Raw genomic sequence first — 23,970 nt, 5'->3', positions numbered from 1 at the left:
CAAGTATTTATTGTTTGGAAGGCAAGATAAAAATGTTCGATTCTTGCAGTTAACACGGAGGCGAGATACGACATGCTGCATCGTGCGTCCTCGCCGTCGTCGGTGCCGCCAATACCGCCCGTGCCACCGACGACGGTGGTGAGGGTTCATCCACGCCGGCCCCACGGAAATCACGCGACGGGTACACCACAGCGACAGCCGCAGCCGCCGCCGACATTGCCGGAGAAGGCGTCTCGCGCCTCCGCGACCAGCTCGACGACGAGTCAAACCGGGGGTCCGAGTAACAATGTGCCCCCGGTACCACCACCTTTGTCGGCGCCGCGGCCGCCGAAAGCTAGCAAAGAGAGTGGCACCCGTCAGGACCATCACTACGAGAACACGATCGTGATATGCGGCACGAGTCAGCACGTCGTGAAGAACATCAACCTAGAGGCAAACAGGGCACGTCTCACGGCACTGATGAGGGCGAGGGATGATCCGGGTGGCGGTGGCGGCGGCGGTGGCGGAGCGGTGACCAAACCGGAGTCGGCGGCGTATGAGAACGTCAACGTCGAGCATATCACGAGGCTGACGGCGCTCGGTTTCGCGCAGGATGCTGTGATCAGGGCGCTCGGCATCACCAGGAACGATCTCGAGATGGCGTGTGATATATTGCACGAGTTTGCCACGAAATCTTCCTGACCAGGTACAAATAAACGGCATCAGTCGCAACGAATGTGTTGGCGAATACGAAGCGCTATGAACGGCATACGTTCAAGCCGTGAAGAGTGAATCTCGGAAAAGTACTTCCCTTTCGGGCTCTCGAATACCTTAACTCGGCTTATGCTGAATGGCGAACCACTCCGCTTGGATGACGAGTATAATCCGAATAAATCAATTTATGTCGGTGTCGTCCCTCGCGCTTCGTGTATCACGCATCTAAAATATCAGATTGTTTATTACAATACAAGACCGAAAATAATTACAATTAAAAAAAATACATATGATTGATCTAATCGCAGGGCCGAACACCGAGGTCTCATGACCGGCCTTACCTGCCAGACGGTACTTTTGACAGGGAATACGCGCAAACTCCTGCAAGTCTCATCTCTGATGCTTTCGCAGACAATCCGCGCGTTTTCGCCGAACGTCTCCTCACGTTAGTGCGATATCGTCGGTGTTCCATTTTACGTCTTAAAACGAGTGGAAAAGACACACGCTTGCAAACGGATAGTGAGCGTTGAAAGAGTCATCGTGGAGAACCGTAGAGAAATTCCGAAATGGGTCTTCGAAACATCGTGCATCGTTCACGGATTTCTCCTCGTTGCATGCCCGAGTTTCGGGCGGCCTTTAACGAGGCTCCAGACGCTCTCGTTTCTCGACGCATAGGAAAGACTGTTCGCACCGCGTGATTTCGCGGCGATGTAAATAAAAAGCGACGACCGACCAAAGACAAAACTTGCGGCTGCCGAAGTATTTCTTCACGAATCACACATGTAGCACGAGAGAGCAGAATAGCGTGTCCCATACTTTCCTCATAGTAATCTCCCTACCGGGCGTAGTCACTACTTCGTTCCTCGATATACTTAAGATAAAGATTAATTGTATATTTGCGCAAAGAGATTTCTCTTGCACGTACATACGTGGAAACGCTCCTCGAATGTCTTCGGTCGTTCGTTTTCCACATTTTGTATTATATAGAGCGTATCTCTCACGACACAACGAACGCGCGGTCGATGTCGCGTTGTTCCGGGATCGAAAATGTGTTTAGAAAATTACGCATTCAATCGAAGGCAATACAATGTTCTACCCGTTTAACCGACGTAACGAACATATACATCCGTTTAAGATATATTCTACATAGAGCATTGGTTCGCTAGAGATCACTTCGCTATATGAATGTATAACGATAGTACTGAAAGTATGTTAGACGAAAAATGCCTGGCATCTAATTTTGTAATCCCTAATCTATACCGTTCTTTCATCAAAGTAGTTATATATATATGTATATCGCTATTTAATGTATTAGTAATATATTATGTATAATGTCCTCCACACACGTTAGTGCTGCGTGGTTTACACGCACGCAAGATACCTCGGAGAGGATAAATGCGACAAAATAACGATTCAGGTGTATAAAATTGTTAATCCACATTCGTGATTTCTGATCCTAGCTGAGAGAACTACGTCGAGGCACGATAGCCTTAGAGAGTAATGCGCACAAGATTTGGCACCTCTTAGAACCGAATCTACGCGGAGCTTTTCGTTTATTCCACTCGCACACGCGGCGAACACGCGCTTACGCAAATTACGCCGTATCCACCGTGTGTGATACTCATCGGCTTCTCACAGCGCTGAGTATCAACGTAGAGGAGAGGAGGAAAATAGTCGGAATCGAATTCCGGACGCGGAAAAGCAATGTGCCGAATATCAAAAGTTCACAGCTCTGACGACCTCGAGATGAAGATGCACCCGCGCGCGATTCTCGGGGAAGTTACGAATACACTATAAGATCGTATATATTACGGATTATAATGGCGAATACTCGAAAACAAGTACGATAGTGTTCAAGACGACGATAACTTGGCGATGACGAAAAGAAAGTTTGTTGTACGGTCGCGTTGAGTCGAGACTAATGCCGTCTCGAGATACATCAAGCTTACATTAATTTACGCCTTTGCGGTAGATGCTCAAACATAATGCATAATCGTTTTGTCCTGCGAAGAGGCGGATCTAAACAGCGAGATAAGATATGAACGATATAGCCGAATCCTGCTGTACGGCTTTGCCAGCTTGCAAAAGCGATCATTCGTCGTGACGACAAGGAGGCGTTTGCGGATCAATTCTGGTACGACGATGCAACCGTCCTGCGTCTGTTCTGTGCGACGGTTGTACGGCGAAAAGTTATAATTACTACCTCGCGATTATACCAAAGGTATACGATGTGATCGTCCGATGTATGTACGAAGAACGTTATCAGGTATATCGCTCGTTAAACGTGTTTAACGATCCTTCTAACGCATTTCGCATACACACATACACACAGAAACAAGGCGAACCATCGTGTAGTATAATTAATATATATTTAGATACGATATTCATGCTCCTGTTGAATTTCTTTCTTATCGCAAAGACGCGCGTCTTGCCGGAGCGTCGCGTGCTGTTACGAAAAGCGAGAATAGTTCATCTTGCAAAACTCCGAGTGACGGTCATAATGTTTCGGGAGAATCGTGAATATCGAAATTTACCGTGCGATCCCGATATGAGAACCGATGCACCCGATAATTTTATTCGCTTCCTATTGTGCACCTATAAATGACATCAGTCGCAATACGCTCCACTCTCTGAGAAGAATTTTTAGCCTCCATCTTCGGATTCGACGTTCGCACGGGTGCATCCGGTGAGATTAGGTGTCCTATTTTTCTACATTGTATATTCTGATCGTTGTGTACTGTATAAGATACCGAGCACGCGCATGAAAAGCGCTCAAGGTATGTTTTCTGGTGCCTCGGAAAACGGGACAAAGGCTCCGACACCTTTGCGCTTTTCGTCGCGCGTTAACGTCTGAGGATTTAATGCAAATACGCGGAGTAATGTTAATCGACATGATACGCAATCGGAAATAACATAACGAACGTAATTGACTCCTTCTTCGTTTTAATTATTCGCTGTAAAAATTGTTTTACATACTTCTCAAAATAAAATAACATGTCGTTTATAACATCGTGCGTTGTTTCATTACGTTGAGATCGTACCTTTTCACAGACAAACTCGATACCTGTGAGTGCACATACACACAATATGTACAATATATTCTATAAGAATTAAAAACTTTGGCACAAGATTCATTATAAACGCAGTGTAAATCTGTCATCGCAGACAATCAATTTAATTTATTTGAAATATCAAAATATTCTGAGAGTAACTAGTAATATATTTTGTACTGTACTTTGGAAAACAATTATAAAATTACGACGATGATAATTCTATCCGCATTTTGTTATATCTTTTTATCTCTTCATCAGTAACCGAGGGTACCAAGTCGCGAATAGCATCTGAAAAATGGCGCGATTCTACAATAACATTATCCTTAATCACGCCTTCCTCTTCAACGGAATAATTCTTATTGGATTTCTCAGTTTTTTGATGCTTTGCAAGCATCTCGCGTACGGCGTTCAGCCATGCGTTGGAAGAGACTGAATACAAGTCCGCGCCAGTGATATTTTCGGGCAATTGATCCACGACTTGTTCCAATTCTTGTCCGCTCTCTCGGAACTCAAATTTACGTGTCTGCGCCTCCAAGACGCTGAGCTTGGACGCGCGGTCGGAATGGATGCCGACGTAGAGCATCTTGTCGAATCTACCTGGTCGGAGCAGCGCGGGATCTATGAGATCGGGTCTGTTCGTGGCTCCAATGATGAATATGCCACCGGATTCCTCAAGGCCGTCCATCTCGGCAAGTAACTGAGAGACCACGCGATCCATTACACCGCCGCTGTCTCCGCTTCTACCTCGGTTGGGTGCCAATGAGTCCAACTCGTCGAAAAAGATGATGCAAGGAGCCGAGGAACGCGCGCGTTCGAAAACTGCAAGACAATGAAAGTAGCTATTTATTACTTTGCAACTTGATCAAAATGATGAATTCTTTGTTAGATATTTTTATTACAGCCTTCTCATTTTTTTTCAGTAACGTACTTTCTCTCACGTTCTTCTCGCTCTGACCGACGTACATATTTAGCACTTCCGGACCTTTAATCGACAAAAAGTGCATCTGATATTCTGTTGCCACTGCTTTAGCGAGAAGAGTTTTCCCGGTACCAGGCGGGCCATATAATAATAATCCGGATTGTCCAAATCCGAAAGCGTTCAACAAAGGTAACTGAATCCTGCGAATAATCTCGTGTTTTAATTCCGCCAAACCGCCTATGTCTTCCCAGTGGACTTCCGGTACACGTGGGGCACCTTTACTATCGGAGTACACGGATTGCATATATTCTGCGAAGATATATTTGTTATATTGTTTGCATGAGAAACAAAATGTTGTTACTTCCAAGTTTAGCAAGATCAAATCTGTTACATGAAGAAAAAAATATATTAAACATAATTTAAGAAAAATGGAGTTTTTTAACGTTTATACCGCTCGAAGAACAATTTATTTGAGTATTTTTAAACCCTTTTGATCTTGTTAAAATTGATTGCAAGATAATTGTACCGTAAGCTCGATCAAAATCTTCTTGTTCCAGGGTAAACGTGCATTTCTGATCACGCGACGTTAATTTGCACCGAAATTTAGCTGCGTGTAATAACAACGCTAAGAAGTCTGCGAATTTAAAATCTGAGCAAAGCCCAGCTACTTTTGATAGATTCGCGGTAGTCGTTAGATTCCTGCTGGCCAGCAGCCAAGATATTAGTTCTGTTCGTTTGCTCTGATTTAAATTCTTCACGTGAATCGTCTCAATAAATATCCGTTGCAGTTCCGCGGGTATGTCAGTCTCGTCCGATGCAGCTACGATAATCACAGGGAATTTCCGGCGTTTGTTGTATAACGCAGTGATCTCTGTTGAAAAGACGGAAATGACCCTTTCGTCCTTTTGACCCTCAGCATTTTTACCGAATACCTACGAAAGCGTCGTTTAACTCACGATCAAAAATATAAAACATTAATTTGACACGATATTACTTTCTTCAACGTACTTGAATATTATTTAAATACAATATACATGGTACGCAACGTTCTGCATTTGCAAGCATTGCGCGAAGCTTAATTTCGGTGTGCGCCGACGTTAAAGTCTGCACCTCCACGAAGTCATCATCGAGAAAGTTTAATCCCAGTCTTTTGGATGCTGCTCGCACTAATTCGTGTTTACCGCATCCCCGTGGTCCTTTCACAAGAAATACCGGTCTTACATTTAACTGGACGTCTGCAAGATCTATGCAACGAAATAAGAAATAAGAAGAACGTCGACAGCGTTTATTATAGCGATTCGAACGTTATCAAGTGTGCGCACAAGTTTACCCTTTTTTAAAAATGGCATAATGCAAGATTCCAAATATTCCAAGGGTTCCATTAGGGCTGAAGGATATTTGTGATTTAGCAATCTTTGCATCGTTTCATCCCGCCGTAAAAATGTGCTGTCGGTAAGCGAGTGAATACGTTCCCGAGGGATGTAATCGTATAAGACTTGCGTTTCCTGAATGAACGTTGTATCTCCAAGTACAACGTAACAACTATTTATGTTATTGCTATGTCCGTTGTGATTCACTTTCAGGGCTCTAACTGTAAAATACTTCGCGGAGATTCCCGGAGAACCGGACGAGTAAAATAGATCCTGAGCATGTTCCTTCGCGTCGATCCTAAATACGTCGTTCACGTGCAAAAATCGGGGATGCAAAAAGTAATTTTTTACCAAGACGTTCAACATTTCGTTCACGCAGTCATGTGGATTGCCAATTAAGGATATTGTCATTTCAGTCGCAAATTCGACCACGTCGTCTTCCAACGGCACTGAAAATAGAGATCGCAATTTAATAATTAATTATGCATTGGTTTATGAGCGCCCGCGGCGACGTTGAAAATGAGAATCGCGGGAAAATCGTGTGGTTGTCATAAGATGTAAACAATTTAAAATTTAAATTGGAAATCTGGTAAGCTAGCTGCAGATTCTTACGTATGAAACACGAGTCGTCCAATTGTTCGCAGCAAAGAGCATTTCGCAGATTGTGCTCCATCATTTCAGAGATGAGAACAGTGTTCTCACTGATATCCGGTACGGATATAATCATTAATTTGTATTTCGCCATTGACATCATCGAGCCTACATTGACCCAGGCGGAACTCTGCGATTTCCCCGAGAGCTGTACGTTTGCCACTGCACAAGAGTCACGATCGACGTATTCATTCGGTCTAACTTCCAGGTCGTTCAATATACGTTTGAAAGCTGTATCTGGCAATGCGACCCACTTGAGTATTTGCTTGAATATTCTTTGGAGTCTACGGTGCAAATATTCCAGAAAAACGTAGCTCAGCACGTAATGTGGATTTCTTCGCATCAAGGTGCTCGTTATTTGTCTTACAATTCTTTTATAGTATAATAACGCAGAAAGCATCCTCTCGCGTGTTTCGTACATGGTTTATATACAGGATTGTCTAAATTGTCTAGATTTACAATATCGCCTCGTAAATCCTTTGGTAAACACGAACCTGAGATTAAAAGAAAACAGAATTAAAAAATTGATATTGTGAATAGAGACCTATAAACTTTTTTTAAAATAATATAGTATATTTTGTTAGAATTATGATGAATTAAATAATAGTACCAGATAACAAAGAAATTAAAAAAAATTTTTTTTTGAATTTTTAAATTACGAAATTCCTTTTCTGTTTTAAAAACACTATTTGTGAAATGTATTTTTTCTTCTATAAATGTTCTTTTTCCTTAAACAGATAATTTTTTAACTTAAGAAAAAAGTTAATAAGTTAAAGTTTGTGTTTTAAAAAATAACTAATTGAAGTTAAAAATTAAATCATTTAAAATTAACTAAATTAAAAGTTATTAATTTTTTAACTTTATTACGTTGAACTCTTTAATTAAAGTTACTACACACCCTTGATTATTTTATGTTATTTTAAATATAAATTACTGCTAAGCGCATCCCAAAAATTTCTTGGCTACTTTGATTCTTTCGGTATCAGTAATGTTAGATTTATTGGACGAAAGTTAATCGGTCTTTGCTGCAAGCTCGTTGAGACTTTCCCGCGCAGATGACGTTTTCATTTTCCTTCTCGAAAATTGTCTTTTTATTTTTCTAATGATTTCTATCAAGGATATTTATGACAATTTTTAAATCGCAACAAGTGCAACAATTCGACTTTTAAAGCTCTTCAAAGAATGCAGAGCGAGATATCGTTCGATAAGATGTCAACTTCGCGAGTGTGCAAACAAAAATGCGAGTCACGTTGTTCTATAATTATTTCTTTTCAAGCTACGACAGTTAACATAAAGATTTATAAATAGTACACATGTCCCTCAAGAAAAAAACGTTGCGCAAGAAAAGTGGTATTGTAAAGACTCTCTTCATTTTTTTCTCCCTCTTTACTCCTCTACCGTTAACACATTACATATAAATTATTCAAAATGGCGATCTTTCAAAAACTCATCCATGATTGTGAAATCCGCCATGTAACGATCGCCATGGAGCGACATTAGAGGTTACGTTTAAACGTTGATTAGCCGTGGTAGGAGAGTCGGAGAAAGACAAAGAGAGAGAGAAAGAGTCGAAAGTAGAAATTGAAATTGACCAAAATGGTATATGGGATTTTCATCGAATCGGGTGTCACGAATGCGAAACGCGGCATTTTACGTTTGTGCGAATGAACGATTGCGAAAATCGGTCCCTTCGCAACACGCCGCCAGACAATCGTCGGAGTGAGCGGACGCGACCGGAATCACGTCGACGGATTTGTTTCGTTCGTTTCGGTTGAGAATCACTGACGTACCCAATTTCGGCCCCGCTCTCTAACCGAGTTGCTATAGGAGCAGTAGCGCGCAGGAGAGCTATCCTCGTAGGATCATCATGTTCGGGTCGTCCCTCGGCGGACGGCCGTGTTATTGGTAAATTTGGCGCGCGGACGGCAGGACGGTGTCGTCGGTCGCGGTTAACTGCGGCTGACTTCGCGCTGCCAAGCAGCGCACGTCGATCCGCGGATCGAGATTTCGCCACTTGCCGGCGCGAGAGACAACGCGCGCGGCAACGCGGGATGGGGCGAGGCGCAGCGGGACGAAACATCGAGAGCTCCATTGTAACCGAGGACAGTTAAAACCGTTGGTGGCGGCCTCCTCCCCCCTCTTCTCCCTGCGTCTTCTCCGTTCGAGCCGTTAAAGCGTGAACCTAACCTAATCCTTAGTCCGATAGCGTCCTTATTGGAGTTTTCGGAGGAGAGTTTCGTTCGAATTTAAAGGTCCGGCCACGGATCGTGGGGCTGTTATGCCGAGCTTGCGGTAAGCGAGGGTGTGCACGCGTCCCCCCGACTCCGAACGCGGGCCAATTCCCGCGCCGTGAGCAGTTCTGCGGCTGTCGTGTTATGCCTGCAACGTCGACGTCGAACCGTCGACAAGTGTCAAGTTCCTCTTCGCGACGATTCTCGGGATCGGTGCCCGCAGGCCCGACACCTCGATCATTCCGCTATTTGGGAAAGTAATAATCGCCTCCGCTGTGCCCCCGCCCTTCACGTATCGCGCATCCCTCCCTGCTCCATTGACAATCGTAAAGAATGTTTATATTTTTATACGTGTATAGTCGTGTGGTCGATTGGGATGCTTTTGAACTTAATCCGCTACTGTTTGCGTTAATTGTGGAACTTTTTGTTCTTTTATCAGTGTATAAGGAAGTCTGAACAATAAAAATAACGATCAGAAATGGACCCTGCGACGGTGATAGCCCTTTGCAAGGAGAACATCCAGCCGTTAAGGTACGGACGGAATGCTACTCAATTGGGAACTGCATTGAGGGCACAAGAGGATGTGGATGCACAGCAGTTGTTGCTACATGAGAAACAGTGAGTATTCTAAACCACAGAATCAAATATATTTGCATACATGAATTAATGTAATCACAAAAATGAGGAATATATCTTTTATAAAATTGTTTAAAATAATTATTTCTAATAATATATATTCATTTAGGATGCATGAGGATGCAATTAAGAATTACGAAGGAGAGGATCCTTTAGAGAATTGGTACGAGTATATTCTCTGGGTGGAACAGAGTTATCCAAAAAGTGGACACGAATCCCATATTGGAAGACTCTTGCAGCAGTGTTTAGCGACGTTTGAAAAAGATGTAAAATATCATCAAGATCGCAGATTTATACGTTTATGGATTAATTATGTAAGCAATATTTTATTCAAGTATATCAATTATGTATGGTTATATATACTAATAAAGGCTTGGTTTTTAGATAAGTATGCAAAAGAATCCTTTGGAATTGTATCAGTTGTTGCACAGCAGTGGTATTGGAACTACAGTAGCAGACATGTACAGGGCCTGGGCTTTTGAATTAGAGCAAATTGAGGATGACAAACGTGCAGATGAAGTTTACTTGATGGGACTATCTGTTCATGCGGAACCATTCGAGGAATTAAGTCATGCTCATCAGTATGAATTGCTGTTTTTCATATAAAATATCTTAAATAAAAGACAATTTGTTCTATGTGATATTAAAACTTTCATCATCTTCCACAGAAATTTTCAATTTGCTGTGGCACGCAAAACACTTGGGCGTATTGAGGAAAGAAACGACGTTTCTTTATATGAACAACGCCAAGCTTTCAGTTCCTTAAGAGCGATAAGAGCTGGTAAAAAAGTCGGCACTGTGCGAACAGGTCACCGTGTGCGCGATTATTATCCTGGGACTGTACCTCAGATTTCATCTACACAGAATACAAAGCCCAATTCTAAAATACAAATATATCAAGTAAGATACATGTAGCAACTGTAGTACAATGTAACCTATTGTATTTTGAAAGTAAATTGTAATAGTGTTACTTTATAACTTAGGATGACATACCTGAAGAAATGAAGAGTTCAAGCATATTAGATCATGTGCCTATAGAGGATATGGTACATAAAGAAAATACCATCAAGCCTGGACCATGGAATAGTGGAAGCAAGAGAGGTCTATTGATAGCTCCTACTGTAAAAGCGGGCTTTAAAAGTTAGATTTGTCTATTTAACATACATCAAATTAAAACGGCAAATTATTGTATAAAGGCAATAAAAAAATTTCTTTATTTACTTTCAGTTCACGAAGATCAGAATGATGATGATAACATGGAAAAAATTAAATTATTCCCAAATCATGTACCTTTTTATGATGGTAGTAAATATCATGATGGTTTAAGAGTACCGGTATATGTAGCAGATCCAATAGATCCAAATATTGTACAAAAACCACATTATCCCAAAGAGTTAGTTTACGCCGATAATGCCGATCGTAGTATGGAAGAAATTAGAGCACAGCTTTATTTGGAAAGGTATACTTTTTGTAAGAAAATTATTTGATCAACGTACATCTTGTAAAACATTATTTGAATAGGCTATCAATTATGATAATTATACACACATGATAATTATACAATATATTTTACAGAAGAGTACAATTTTTGGAAAATAAACATGAAATGTCGATGATTTGTTTACGTGAGACCGATGGACCCCAACTTAACAATTATGAGAACATGTATCATCTACGAGAAATGGAAGAGCAGAAGCTCAATCAGCAAAGAAGAGAAGCTGAGATCAATAGGCAAAGACTTCAGGTCGAGCAACAAGAATTGCAAAGGCAGTACGAAGTCGAGAATCAGGTTTTAGAGACTCAACGACAGGAAGCTGAGCAAAGAGAAAGGGAATTGCGAGAAAGATTAGAGGCCGAGAGAATTGAAGCCGAGAGACTAGAAGCCGAGAGGCTAGAAGCTGAGAGATTAGAAGCTGAAAGACTAGAAGCTGAGAGACTCGAAGCAGAGAGACTCGAAGCCGAGAGACTCGAAGCCGAGAGACAACGAATAGAAGCGGAATTGAATGCACAACGGAAATTACAATCGACAAACTTTATGCATCAGCATCATACTTCATCTTTAGCTGTTGACAATGAGGAACATTTGCTCGGACAGAGTCTCACTGTAAACACGAAGGAAGCTATTTCGGTTGTGCAAGATTTATGGCAATCCCCAGATGCGGCCGCTAATGCTGCTTCGCGTTTTCGTAGTCCTCTCGTCGCATCCAGAATGATAGATTCAAGAAACAAATTGCCGTTTGACATACACATGGATAGCTCTATGACTCAACATGCGATGTCTAGTAATAAGCATCAAGGATACAATGTACAGGTTTATAATGATCAAGAAAATCATCAAAGTTATCATACTTATTCTGGTCAGGATCAGCATGTTGCATATGGGAATCACAATTTGCAAAACAGTTATCATTATCAGATGCAGGTATAAAAAGAATTTATGAAACATATACTTTGCTTTTATATTAAATACAATTGCGAGCAAAAAGAACATGCGATTTGAATTTTTCATTATTTATTTTTTAGTAGACATTGATGCCATTTTTGGATGTTATTCAAAAACAAACAACTTATGCATATTAAGAGGATTTAAATATGAAAGATGTAAAATAAAAGAAATTATTATGAAGACTGGGTTTTTTTCGAAAATCATGTCTTACTCATTTTTTTGTTTATGTGTATACCGAAAGTTAAATCAGCAATAAAACAATTACAATATAAAAATACATTATTAATATTTAGTTGAGTTATTGTGATTACAGCGTTACTATTTTATACATATTATTAATCAATTTGTCTATTATAGAAAATGAAAAATTACTAACTTCAAAAATATTGCTAACATGGTCTAACTTTATATAATGAAAAAAATTGTTTTAAAATATTTTCAATATAATATAATGTATCATAAATGTCTATTATGCTGTTGAAAAATGTAGACGAAGTAACAGTCGCGTATTTTTGATTCACTACTATATATTCTACATATAAATACTTTTGCTGCTTTTGTTTTGTACATACATTTAGATTGAACGAGATATTAAAATAATAAAAGTAAAATATTGGTGTTTGAAAAAGATCTAAAATAATACGAATTTTTTGATTACAGCAACATCATGATCAAGTGCAGCAGTCGCATCCTCGACAGCATCATCCTCAACATCAGCATCATTCCCAACATCAGCAGCATCCGCAACATCATCAGCAGTTGATTCCACCGCATCAGCAAATGCATGCTGTGCATCATCAATCTCTTTCTCATCCGCAACATTTACAACCATCTCACAGCCAAATGCCTCATCATCAATCTCCACATATTCATCAGCATCAATCTCCTCACACTCATCATCACCAATCTCCACATAATCCTCCTCATCATCATCATCATCAATCACCACATAATCATCAGCCATCACACAATCATCATCAGACACCACACAATCATCATCAGTCACCACACAGTCATCATCAGTCACCACACAATCATCATCAGTCACCACACAATCATCACCAGTCACCACACAATCATCACCAGTCACCGCACAATCATCAGTCTCCCCATAATCAACATATTCTACATTCTCAGCAACCGCAACATATGCATCAACATATGCAACATATGCAGCATCCCGTTTACAGTAACATGTTGTCCCATGATATCAGTTATCAACAATATCCAACATCAATGGAAGCCTCTATGCTACAGAATATAGATTCGCAGAAACAATTACATTTCTCTCCTTATACTGATCCTGATATTGAAACGAGCAAACCATACAGAATGCCACCCGAGTTACCCTACATCAAATCGCCCGGGATGAATCGTAAAGATATTAAATATCTCGAAAGTGCAGAAGACAAAGAGAATGCTATCATTGTGGATTATAATGGCCCGCTTGAAGAAAATATGATACCCAAACCGGACGAGAATAACCTTTATATTGACGAAAGCTTAGGTATAGCTCCTCTTTCGGCTACCAACGAGACGTGTTTTACAGAAGCGTTTAATGCGCCGTTAACAAGCTCTACTCCAATGACCAATCATTTCAAGTACAGAATGAAAGATGACTCACAATTTTCAAATCAGAATACTGTGTCTCAGCCGTATGTATTAATTTTTTGATTTTTTGAAAATACATGTAATGGGACTTTTAATTTAATTTTTATTTATATTGAACAGAGTTGCAGAAATACCTAATACCGAAGGTGATGATAAATTAAGCGTGATATTGGAATCCACACGAGAGTATGTATCAAGCAGTTCTGGTAGCAGTAATTATACCAAAACAACTGGACTGACTTTTGCATTAACGAGGGAAGATATGGTTCCTTTTAAAGAACCTGTAGATACAAGTATGTATAACAATTTTGTTAGTAATAAGTATAATATATTTTTATTTCTTACAACTGTGTACATTTAAAGTTTTTCTGAAATTCACTTCTTTTTTGTGAGTTACTATTAAGTGATTAATAATATTATATCTTAAGCTTTTATTGAAAAATATGAAAATTGTTTAACTTTATATATAAAGTTGTAGAAGAGGAGTCCAATGAGTCCTTGTTGTCTGTGAATCAACCTTACGAACAGAAGCAGTATGCGCAAATCCAGGCTGTGCATGCTCAAAGTCCGCGCACAGTACAACGACACGTTGATCAAATCACATCTGAGATAAAGAATAATTGTGATCTAAGAAAGTCTATCAATTTACAACTTAATGAAGAGGACAATTCAAAAAAAATTGATACCATGGAGTGTGAAGAGCATGAACCTATGGAACAAGTAGAGGAAGAGTGTTTCGAGCTCCCATCGAGAGATATAAATCCATTTGATAAAAACTTGATAGCTGGCCTACTGAAAAATCTAAAATTTCCACAACCCCATCATGCAGATGGATACAAAAGAATAGATATCAATTTAAATAAGATTGTGCCTTCTACCATGATTACGCTTGGTTAGTATTCAATTTATGCAGATTCTGATTTATGCTTTATTGTTATTGAGAAACATTTACAAACTTTTAACTTTTTTTATTAATCTATATTTATGCTTGCAATTGTGCAGATACCGAAGCGTATGATTTGGAAAAGTGCCTTGGAAAAGGAATGTATGGAACAGTTTTTAAAGCGGTCAATTTACAAACAAACGAAACTGTTGCCCTTAAAACACAAAGGCCTGCATGGGTTTGGGAATATTATATTGTACGAGAAATAAAAGCGCGTCTCACAAATCCACATATGGTATAACACAAATACAGTGTATCTCTTACTTTAATTCATTATTTACGATTTTTTAACAACAAATTAATTTGTTTATAACATATTATTTTTCAGTTACGTGGTTTTATGGATGTAACGATGGCATATGTGGCCAACAATGGAAGTGTGCTAGTTTCGGAATTTTCTAAGTTCGGAACGTTATTAGCTGTGACCAATCAAATAAAAATTGCTACTGGCAAACCTTTGATGGAAGCTTTAACTATTTTCTTCACAATTGAAATGCTTCAAATCGTGGAGTACTTACATAAATGCCAAATAATACATGGGGACATAAAGCCAGATAATTTTTTATTAATGCGACCGTTAGTATTACTTTTTTTCTAGTAACTTTTTGTTTTGGATAATAATACAGTCATTGATCATCTATATATATATATATGATATAATATGATATGTAATTTTTTTTAATGTTAATTTTCTACGAAACAAAATCGTTGAGAACATTTTAATTAGTAATTATTTTTAAAAATTTTATAATATCCTTTTTTAAAAGAATTAAATTATTATATCGCTATAATTGTTCCATAATTATCAACAGACCTACGCAGGATGTAAGACCAACTATACAACTGATAGATTTTGGATGTAGCATAGACATGAAACTGTTGCCAGAAAATACAACGTTTACGCAAGTTATAAAAACTGAAGATTTTACATGTATTGAAATGCAAACTGGAAGACCATGGACATATCAGACTGATTTGTATTGTCTAGCGGCGACCAGTCATTGTTTATTATTCGGCAATTATATGAGAGTATCTAATGTAGGCGGCCGTTGGTTTATTGCCTCGAAATTGCCAAGGTATACATGCGATAAGCATATGTCTAATTTAGAAGAGTTATATTTGTTGAAGAGATTTTAACATTGTGTATCTTTCTTATGATGTTACAGATACGCTAAGAAAGCCGCTTGGGAACAATTTTTCACGGAGTTATTAAATATTGAATCGTGCGAGAAAATGCCCGATTTAGCGAAATTAAGAAACATAATGGAGGAGACACTGGCACAAATGCCAGAGGCACAAACGAAATTTCGTACTTTCGTCAATATCCTCAACAAACGATAACGCTTGCTGTATCTGATGATATGTTCCAATGTGTACACATATTTAGCAAAGAACCAACGTGTAATAAGAAACATTAATGTTATTGTGCTATTTATTATAAAGAAGTTAATACTACAGTGAGATAAATATATGTATCTACACAGTTACAACATACAAAAATGCACTTTACGGCCTGCTTTGTGGAGGCTTTACCGATATATATTCGTTGCTTGCACATAATCGACATTATTAGGACCACTGTGCAACGAGTCTAACCCCTCCAAATTGTTTCAGAAACTTGCGAGATATGTGAAAATTTATAACGGTCGAGATTTTGGAAATGTACTTGTTAGCTCTCAAACAACGCATGCGCTCGCTACACGCGTTACGAAGGAATGATTGTACGATATGATTAAAAAGTCTCACAAAACTTTAAATCTGTAAAAATGAATAGTACAATATGCGTGTGATACGGTATGGATTCAATTTGCAAGATGGCATGCAGAAGTGCATAAATGCATGCACTGAGTACTTGAGTACCTTGTATAGATAATTAATGTATATGTAATCATTGTATATTTAAAATAGATTTTGACTCTAAGCCATTCGATTCTATTATCATCGAGTTCATTTTGCTTTCTGATATTCTCCGAAATGTACGAAAATATACCGTGTCAATGATGTTAACTGTTTGTTTCAAACATTCTTCCCAAATATATCATTAATTATGAAGAGAAATGAAATAGTTTTATTGCAAACGGCGGCATACGACAACGTACTATATATAAGGGATACAGTTTTAATTTGGATATGTGCAGGCTTATTTTCGAGTGTCCACTAAACAGGCCTTTTCTGTAGTATGTAAGTTAAGACTTCCTAAATATATACATATGTGCATAACATAATGAATGGGAAGATGTCGAAGTTGCGTTTTGATCTTAGATTTTATAAAGAATTGCAAGAACTTTTGGTTGTCTCTTAAAGCGTAAATATTAATATTAAATTATATATACATACACACACGGGACCAGTGTATGTATATATTTAAATAAAATAAATTATAATCGACAACCTATCGTTCTTGTTTAAAAATTTATAAGAATATGCCTTATTTTAATTGTGTAACGTGAAGAAAAAGAATGATGTTCAGATAAAAGCCCATATAAAGCTTTAAAAACAGTTGAGATATTAAGTGAGATACATTTATTAAAATCGATAACACTACGATATAAATATGTGTGCATACACACACACACACACACACACACACACACACACATGCATACACGTATATATTTAGATTTACCTTTGATCACTAAAATTGCATGTTATGATGTCAATCTACCTGCAATCTTAAAACCTCATGTGTATAATAGCTTTACATGGATTTGTAAAATATTACGGAATTTCCAATATCGTACACATATTCCTGTTATTTAATTTAATCAATATAAAACAATCTCTGTAATAAAAATTCAGCGTTAATTTTGAGCAAATATAAATATTTTATCATTATTAATTTTATAATCAGAAATATTTGAGAAAGAGTAAATGTTGCAGGCTTATATTTTACTTAAATTTTTTTTTTAAATATCTAATATAGAATATAGTTTGGGAAAGTTTCTGATCTTTTCATGGAGCCTTCAAGAAAAATTCAAATTTTAATGGTGATATATAATGGAATCTGATTGTATATGTCTATATATAAAAAATCAATCACAAACAATAATAGTCAAGTGAATAGCAGTTAGGTAACGGATAGAGCATAGTGGAACAGAAATTTGATGGATGTAGCCGATGATCTATTGAAGAATTAAACTGTTAAACGGCCACAGAAAGAACGGAATAACAATAAAAAAAAATGCTGTATTTGTAATAAATTAGACTAACATTTTTGCAACGAACATATTTACACGTTTTATTTAGAGCATAGCAAACGCAATAAAACCCATTAGCATTTATTAGTCACGCTTTCTTATAAGCGTATACTTTCTTCTTTCTATCGTCGAATCTACTCAAATATGCTTTGTTTTAATCGTTGAGGTTTTAAAGAAAGCCAGCTAGTAGCGTTTTTTATTTCCCGTTTAAATGGCCGTTACGAGCATATAACAGCAGTGACAGGTATTTAATGACGGAGGCACGAGCTGAATAATCGATATCATCATTGTTATGATTTACCACATACTCCATGGGAGCAGAAGATTCGAGAATCCTCAAAGGTCCTTGATTTTCCATTATAGTCCATCATGGAGTATTGTTGAGTAGATCAGCATAATCTAATAAAGGTAATATTGATTCACAGTTGCAATTCGCATTAAATAAATTGCTTAATTTTCAATTTATTTCTCTAACACAAAAATCTCATTCAGTGCTATCATGAGAATGAGATATAATATTTAATAATTAAATATGAAATATAAAATAATGTACAATATTAAATATAGAACATAAATCATAATAATTTTAAATTATATGTTCAAATAAATAAAATTATATAAATTGATAAAATCAATGAATGTTTTCATTTATTTAAATAAAATTTTTTAAATAGAAATTCCAATTTTTTCAAATAAATTCCAATACAAGAAAATAAAGAAAATAATTAAAAAAATATAAATCTCAAAAAATTACACAAATCTATATAATTAGTTTATTTTCGTGATACAATAATTTTAATTTCTTCTTATAATGTAGCAATAAAAAGCAATAATTATTACCAAATCATTTAATTAATTTCAATTTAAAAATAACATGAAATATTACTGAGCAATGTTTAGATAATTTGTGGAAATTTATTAAATTAAAAATGTTTAGTATAAGTGACTTTTATAAGTACTTAGTGCAAGTACATACATTTATCTGCAAGTTGCAAATTTATACTGTCACACGAATAACAAAAATTACGCTATAAAATCTGCACGATTGCTGAATGTAGTAAAGTTAAACACTACAAATTTCAATTAAATCATTTACATTTGACCTTTGGTTTGTAACTTTTAGTCAAATTTTTTTATAACATAATCACGCTGTTTGATTTAACTGTATCGCATATTCCTAAAAAAAAGGTAACTAAAATTGCGTTACATGCCGTATCCTAGGATCAGAGACAATAAGTAATGTGCACATATATATTTTCCAATTGAAAAGATATGCCCGAAGCATACATACAAAATACATCACAAGCCGTCAATTAGTTTTGACTGTGTGTAGAATAATCGCTAGATTATACTAAATCAAATGTATTGAATGTAATTTCCTGTAACCAATGTACATTATTTCATTATTACAGTGTACAAGCGCAAAAGAGATATACATTGTTAACACATTCTTTGGCATAACAATTAGATATAAGCTCATAATTTAAGATATAAACATTTGATTATAATAATGCTCAGAGAAGTCAATTTGTACTAATTAGATATATAATATGCTTATAGATGCGTCTCGTCATAATTTCATAGAGAAATATTACTATTAATGCATAATTTTTTTCTTGCTATTAAATTTTTCAATAAATATAATAACGTGCACTATTAAAGCCTATCCGTATTTTATCATTAAAATATTTGTGCCTCATGTCTCTGAGATTTTAAAATATTTATAATTTATTTTTGTAAAATAAAAATAAGAATATTACAGTGGAATTATTTTTGGATCTTGATAAAGTACAGGTAAAATTATCACTGTCACATTTGTATTGATATCTTTATTTATGGTCTTAAACAACTTAAATGTATAACTCTTGCGCAATGTATTAAATATTAGTAAACTCTTTAATTACTATAATATAAATTGTGTGTAAAAATGTACCTTTTTGATTTGTTTATAGCACTAATAATGTCTTCATCTTCCAAAAAAGACCATAAATAATGATACCAATAATCAATATATGCAATAAGAGATCTTTTGGTAATTATTATGTAGAATATAATATAAATCTGGTTAAATATAGGCCTTTAGATGGCATTGATTAATATGTTTTATATAATCATCATCTTATACATCAATACATACATATATATAATATTTTAGGTAATTAGGTATAAATCACGTCAAATCAATTTAACTGGTACATCAGCGTCCATGAGCCACTACCGATGGAATTTTGATCATTAGTGCACATTACATTACAGTACACAATACATAGTAAACGAATATAAAACATTAAATCGCGCGAAGTGTCTGTCCTCTCCCGCTTTATCACTCCCGATTATTAATACATTACTTGATACAATTATTTCACATCATGCTGCATAAAGTGGGAGACAAGCCTTTAGCCAAACTTTACAATGTAATTAAAGTTAAATTATATTATGTATACTTAAATAAATGTAAAAGTTTCTATATAAAAATTAATGGAACATTACAGATACCAGTTAAAATAATATCTCATATTTTGTATAGAAAGTAAAACTATTACGTGATGTGCAAGAACGAAAATCGTTATATATATAATGATTATATAAATGATTGTATATTAAGTTGTGGAAAGTACGTCTGTTTGCTTTAGAATTAAATATATTCACCAGAAATCTATTGAAAAATGACGTAACTTGATTCATATCTTTGCAAGTTTAATTTGTAAATAAAGACTTTATTAATGCTTCATGTTTTTGGTGATGTATAACATTTTCGTCTTACAATAATCCTATTTAATACGTGTATAAGATTATTTTAACTAATAAATACACCAATTGTCACTTGTTACCTCATGACGCGACATGCGCAAAATTAAGTTGTACAAAGTAAATGTGTACAGATTAAAATGAAGAGCAGGAGTACGGTCAATTCAGATCGGAGAAGGATGAAGCGGTGGACAGGTAAGCCCCAGCCCCTAGCAGCACCCACCACCCTGCGCACTACCTTGCCCACCAGTTCCTGCTAAACCTCCAGGACTTGTTGGCGAATGCTGTGGTCCAATCTTAATACCATTTGCCTGTGCAATTCAATTTATTATAAAATTATAAAACTTTAGAATATAAAACTTATTATAAAACTTTAAAATAAGTTTAGAAACAGCCTATTGCAATATATATAATGTTTTACAATACAATATCTGATTTTGTTTCAAAGATATACCTAGAAAACAATGCAAATAAAATGTAAAAATAAAATAAAAAGAAAACGAGATAAAGAGATAAATATGTAACTATATATTATCATTGGGTATTTGTTTTTCCTTATCTTAGTTCATACTAATATGAGATAAACAAACATCTATATGTCTTATGATTATATATAAATATATAAAATATTTTCTTTTGTTAAAAAATAATAAATTAAAATGTCAGAAAAGTGATAAAATCAGATAAGCATAAAATTATGAAGTCTTTGTTTTTCCAACTTGTACATAAATACGCAGATTAAAAGGATTAATACCTCATTGTTAATGTCAAAGACTCCCTCTTGTATTTTTTCATATATTTCTTTTGCCGTATTGATGAACGCTTCTTCTACATTAGCCGCAGTCTTAGCACTGGTCTCCATAAAGACAAGCCCATGCTCTCGCGCAAAAGCCTCGCCTTCTTCTCTTCTCACCTCTCTTCGGCTATCTAGATCACTTTTGTTGCCAATTAACATGATAACCATATTGGAATTTGAATGTTGCCTTGCATCTTCCAGCCATGTCGTAAGATGATTAAAAGTTTCCCTACGTGTAATGTCATATACCAATAGGGCTCCAGCCGCTCCACGGTAATATGACCTTGTTATTGAACGAAATGCCTCTTGGCCTGCCTACAAAACGTAAATCAATAAAATAATTAACAATTTATTTCTCCCAATAAAAAAAAGCATAAAATTTACAAAAGTTTATTTGTATATCTAAAATCATCTAAAACTTAAAATTAAAAAATGTAATTTGCAATAAGATTTGTTCAATAATGATTAAAAATATTTCTTTAGATAAAAATTTAAAGTTACGTAAAACTTCTTTATATGAATAATAATATGATGACTTATCAATACTAATTATTAATTCCTGATTAAGAATTAATATCTTATTAATAAATAATAATAATATGAAGAGTAATAATGAAAAGATTTTAATACAAGAATAATACAAGAATATAAATTAATTAAATAATTACAGTGTCCCAAATTTGCAGTTTAATTTGCTTGCTATCAATGGTAATCATACGAGCGCCAAACTCGACTCCTATTGTCAAGTCATGGACTGGCTGAAATCTCTTATCCGTAAACTGAAGAAGAAGACAGGACTTTCCAACTCCTATATAAAAATAACATCACATATTTATATATATTATAATACAGCTGTAATAAAATATATAAAGAATACAAAATTTTTCTATGCATATTATCTTATTTTAATATCTACAAATTTAAATTGTATGTAATATATAGTTCCGATATTACACTTATATAATTTTTTAATTTTATGCCCAATGTTTAATATAATAATCCGCATTTGCAAAACTTTATAAATTTTATTACGAAAATAAAATGAAAGCAGTATTTTACAAATGTATATGTAATGAAAAATATATAAGATTTATATATATATATATATAGAGAGAGAGAGAGAGAGAAAGAGAGAGAGAGAGAGCTAGAACAGTAGAATAATTCCATTATAAGACACAATGTATGACATGCTATTTATAGACGTTAACATGGAAATCGACATGATAGCTTGTCAAACCGTACAGAGATCAATCGGTATGTAGCAACAACAATAAATCAAACGCCAATATGACACGAGATAAGAAGTACTTGAAAATTTAGTGCATCAAACGTACGCTGACACGCGACATATATGTTTAAAAGAAATAAATGTGCGCCGAGAGAATCTCGTTGTTGGTGGCAGCCTCCGCGAAGCGGAATTATTCTCGCATTCGCAAATCAGCGATATCGTCGCGCGCCACGGAAACGAAAACAATGGGTCCTGTCACGGACGACGTAGAAGGCACGCACAAGGTGGCGAAGATTCCGTTTCACGGCGGTGCCCCGCGCGCACGTCATGTTATTTACCTGTGTCTCCGATAATGATATACTTGAACAGGTACGCGTACGACATTTCGACGATACGCGAGGCTGACGAGACGCGCGGACAATCTTTCGCAGCTCCGAGAGACACACCAGGAAACAGAACTCCCTTCCTACGACCGTCTCTTATCTCTTCTGCTCCAGCATGACGTCACGCGAGCGCTTCGGCAGGCCTCGGATCGTCTCGCGGCCTCTTCGACTTTCCGATAACCCCTGCGCCACCGTCGCGACACGTCGTCAGGACGTGTGCGGGTCGTCGATCACCGATTGGTCGACGTCGGGAGTTAAAAGACTCGTCTTGAGATCTACTAGAAAACGCGGCGACGCGCAGCCGTTCGATTTTTAATTTTGCCTAATGCTGCTTTTGAGATCTTTCATGTTTACTTCTACCAATGTAGATTAACTTATATCTCGTTTTAGCTTACTTGTTATCTTTTTTTAATTCTAAGAAAAAAATCAATTATTCTCGTTAAAAAAAGTAAAAATTGATAAAAGATGAAGAGTAAATAAAATCGAGATAAAAGTTAATATACATTAAGGGACATAGGTGTAACTTCGATTAATTTAATTACAGATTAAATCAACAAGCAGAATTATATGACGCAAAATATTTTACTATTTTATTGTCTCTGATCTTGTCTTCTTTATATTAGACAACAAAAAATAATTAGTTTGTTTACATTAAGAAAATAAGGACTTATCTAGACAAACATGCATAACTGCTTAACCATATACATGAGGAAATTGATTGGTCCATTAGCGCGCATGCATAAAAAAATGGACATCAAATTTTGTACATTAAAATATATAAAAAGAAAATAGAAATTTACATTTTTGTAATTAAAATGTATTTAATTATTTTGTTACATACATTTGCAAACAAAAAAATTGCAGCATTTGTTAACGATGAATTTCAATCTTGTTTCTTTTTGTCCGCGAACGTTTTACAAAAAACGAGAGTTTATAAAAACTGGACTTAAATAGACTTGATCATTTGAATTAATTTCATCTTTAGAGCGCTTTAAAGCATCTTAAAGCGTTTTCAAGCATCAACAAAACAGATTAATCTTTGCGATAATTAAAACTTTTCAAGAG

At 36.2% G+C, this 23,970-nt stretch overlaps 4 protein-coding genes across 11 annotated transcripts in view; 2 read left to right on the top strand and 2 right to left on the bottom strand.

The window, feature by feature from the left end:
- Positions 1-3,702, top strand: part of LOC105202310 (E3 ubiquitin-protein ligase CBL) — a 31,657-nt gene extending 27,955 nt beyond the window's left edge. For 4 of the 5 annotated variants that reach the window (XM_011170951.3, XM_011170792.3, XM_011171098.3 and 1 more), the window contains exon 7: positions 50-3,702. In XM_011170951.3, coding sequence (XP_011169253.1) covers positions 50-681 — 632 coding nt within the window. In that variant the 3' untranslated portion in view covers positions 682-3,702. The remainder of the gene's footprint in view (positions 1-49) is intronic. The other variant, XM_011170868.3, reaches the window with a different exon arrangement.
- LOC105202087 (peroxisome assembly factor 2) lies at positions 3,620-8,708 on the bottom strand. Its single transcript, XM_011170509.3, has 7 exons — positions 8,477-8,708; positions 6,648-7,180; positions 5,996-6,484; positions 5,674-5,909; positions 5,192-5,597; positions 4,675-4,974; positions 3,620-4,565 (listed from the first exon to the last, which is right to left on the bottom strand). The coding sequence occupies exons 2-7, from the start codon at positions 7,105-7,107 to the stop codon at positions 3,949-3,951; spliced, it is 2,508 nt and encodes an 835-aa protein (XP_011168811.1). The 5' UTR covers positions 7,108-7,180; positions 8,477-8,708; the 3' UTR covers positions 3,620-3,948.
- LOC105201817 lies at positions 8,147-17,753 on the top strand. Of its 4 annotated transcripts, none has more exons than XM_011170390.3 (15): positions 8,147-8,285; positions 9,357-9,535; positions 9,663-9,867; positions 9,938-10,134; positions 10,222-10,453; positions 10,537-10,693; positions 10,781-11,012; positions 11,129-11,975; positions 12,660-13,654; positions 13,731-13,903; positions 14,083-14,502; positions 14,613-14,788; positions 14,882-15,129; positions 15,366-15,629; positions 15,720-17,753. In XM_011170390.3, exons 2-15 carry the CDS (start codon positions 9,396-9,398, stop codon positions 15,892-15,894), a joined length of 4,461 nt encoding a protein of 1,486 aa, XP_011168692.1. In that variant the 5' UTR covers positions 8,147-8,285; positions 9,357-9,395; the 3' UTR covers positions 15,895-17,753. The 4 variants fall into 4 exon arrangements, with proteins under 4 accessions (XP_011168692.1, XP_011168610.1, XP_011168455.1 ...); XM_011170308.3 differs by lacking the exon at positions 8,147-8,285 and adding an exon at positions 8,458-8,591 and having other exon boundaries at positions 15,720-17,297; XM_011170153.3 differs by lacking the exon at positions 8,147-8,285 and adding an exon at positions 8,803-8,978 and having other exon boundaries at positions 15,720-17,297.
- An 892-nt stretch (positions 17,754-18,645) lies between these two features.
- On the bottom strand, positions 18,646-23,061 carry LOC105207851 (ras-related protein Rab-2). Its single transcript, XM_026130360.2, has 4 exons — positions 22,861-23,061; positions 21,963-22,102; positions 21,253-21,609; positions 18,646-20,809 (listed from the first exon to the last, which is right to left on the bottom strand). The coding sequence occupies exons 1-4, from the start codon at positions 22,904-22,906 to the stop codon at positions 20,708-20,710; spliced, it is 645 nt and encodes a 214-aa protein (XP_025986145.1). The 5' UTR covers positions 22,907-23,061; the 3' UTR covers positions 18,646-20,707.
- Positions 23,062-23,970: the final 909 nt, after the last annotated feature.

The sequence above is a fragment of the Solenopsis invicta genome, chromosome 7 (assembly GCF_016802725.1).
Source record: "Solenopsis invicta isolate M01_SB chromosome 7, UNIL_Sinv_3.0, whole genome shotgun sequence".
Lineage (NCBI taxonomy): Eukaryota > Metazoa > Arthropoda > Insecta > Hymenoptera > Formicidae > Solenopsis > Solenopsis invicta.
This window is presented reverse-complemented; position numbering and strand designations above follow the sequence as displayed.

Excerpts from the sequence above, each read along its gene's own strand:
- LOC105207851 (XM_026130360.2), bottom strand. The coding sequence starts at position 22,906 with ATGTCGTACGCGTACCTGTTCAAGTATATCATTATCGGAGACACAG. Across the intron at positions 22,103-22,860 it reads TATCATTATCGGAGACACAG|GAGTTGGAAAGTCCTGTCTT; the intron begins GTAAATAACATG and ends ATTTTTATATAG. Across the intron at positions 21,610-21,962 it reads AACTGCAAATTTGGGACACT|GCAGGCCAAGAGGCATTTCG; the intron begins GTAATTATTTAA and ends TACGTTTTGTAG.
- LOC105202087 (XM_011170509.3), bottom strand. The coding sequence starts at position 7,107 with ATGTACGAAACACGCGAGAGGATGCTTTCTGCGTTATTATACTATAAA. Across the intron at positions 4,975-5,191 it reads AGATTTTGATCGAGCTTACG|AATATATGCAATCCGTGTAC; the intron begins GTACAATTATCT and ends ATATCTTCGCAG. Across the intron at positions 4,566-4,674 it reads CGAGAAGAACGTGAGAGAAA|TTTTCGAACGCGCGCGTTCC; the intron begins GTACGTTACTGA and ends ATTGTCTTGCAG.
- LOC105201817 (XM_011170390.3), top strand. The coding sequence starts at position 9,396 with ATGGACCCTGCGACGGTGATAGCCCTTTGCAAGGAGAACATCCAGCCG. Across the intron at positions 10,135-10,221 it reads GAATTAAGTCATGCTCATCA|AAATTTTCAATTTGCTGTGG; the intron begins GTATGAATTGCT and ends CATCTTCCACAG. Across the intron at positions 15,630-15,719 it reads ATTGCCTCGAAATTGCCAAG|ATACGCTAAGAAAGCCGCTT; the intron begins GTATACATGCGA and ends ATGATGTTACAG.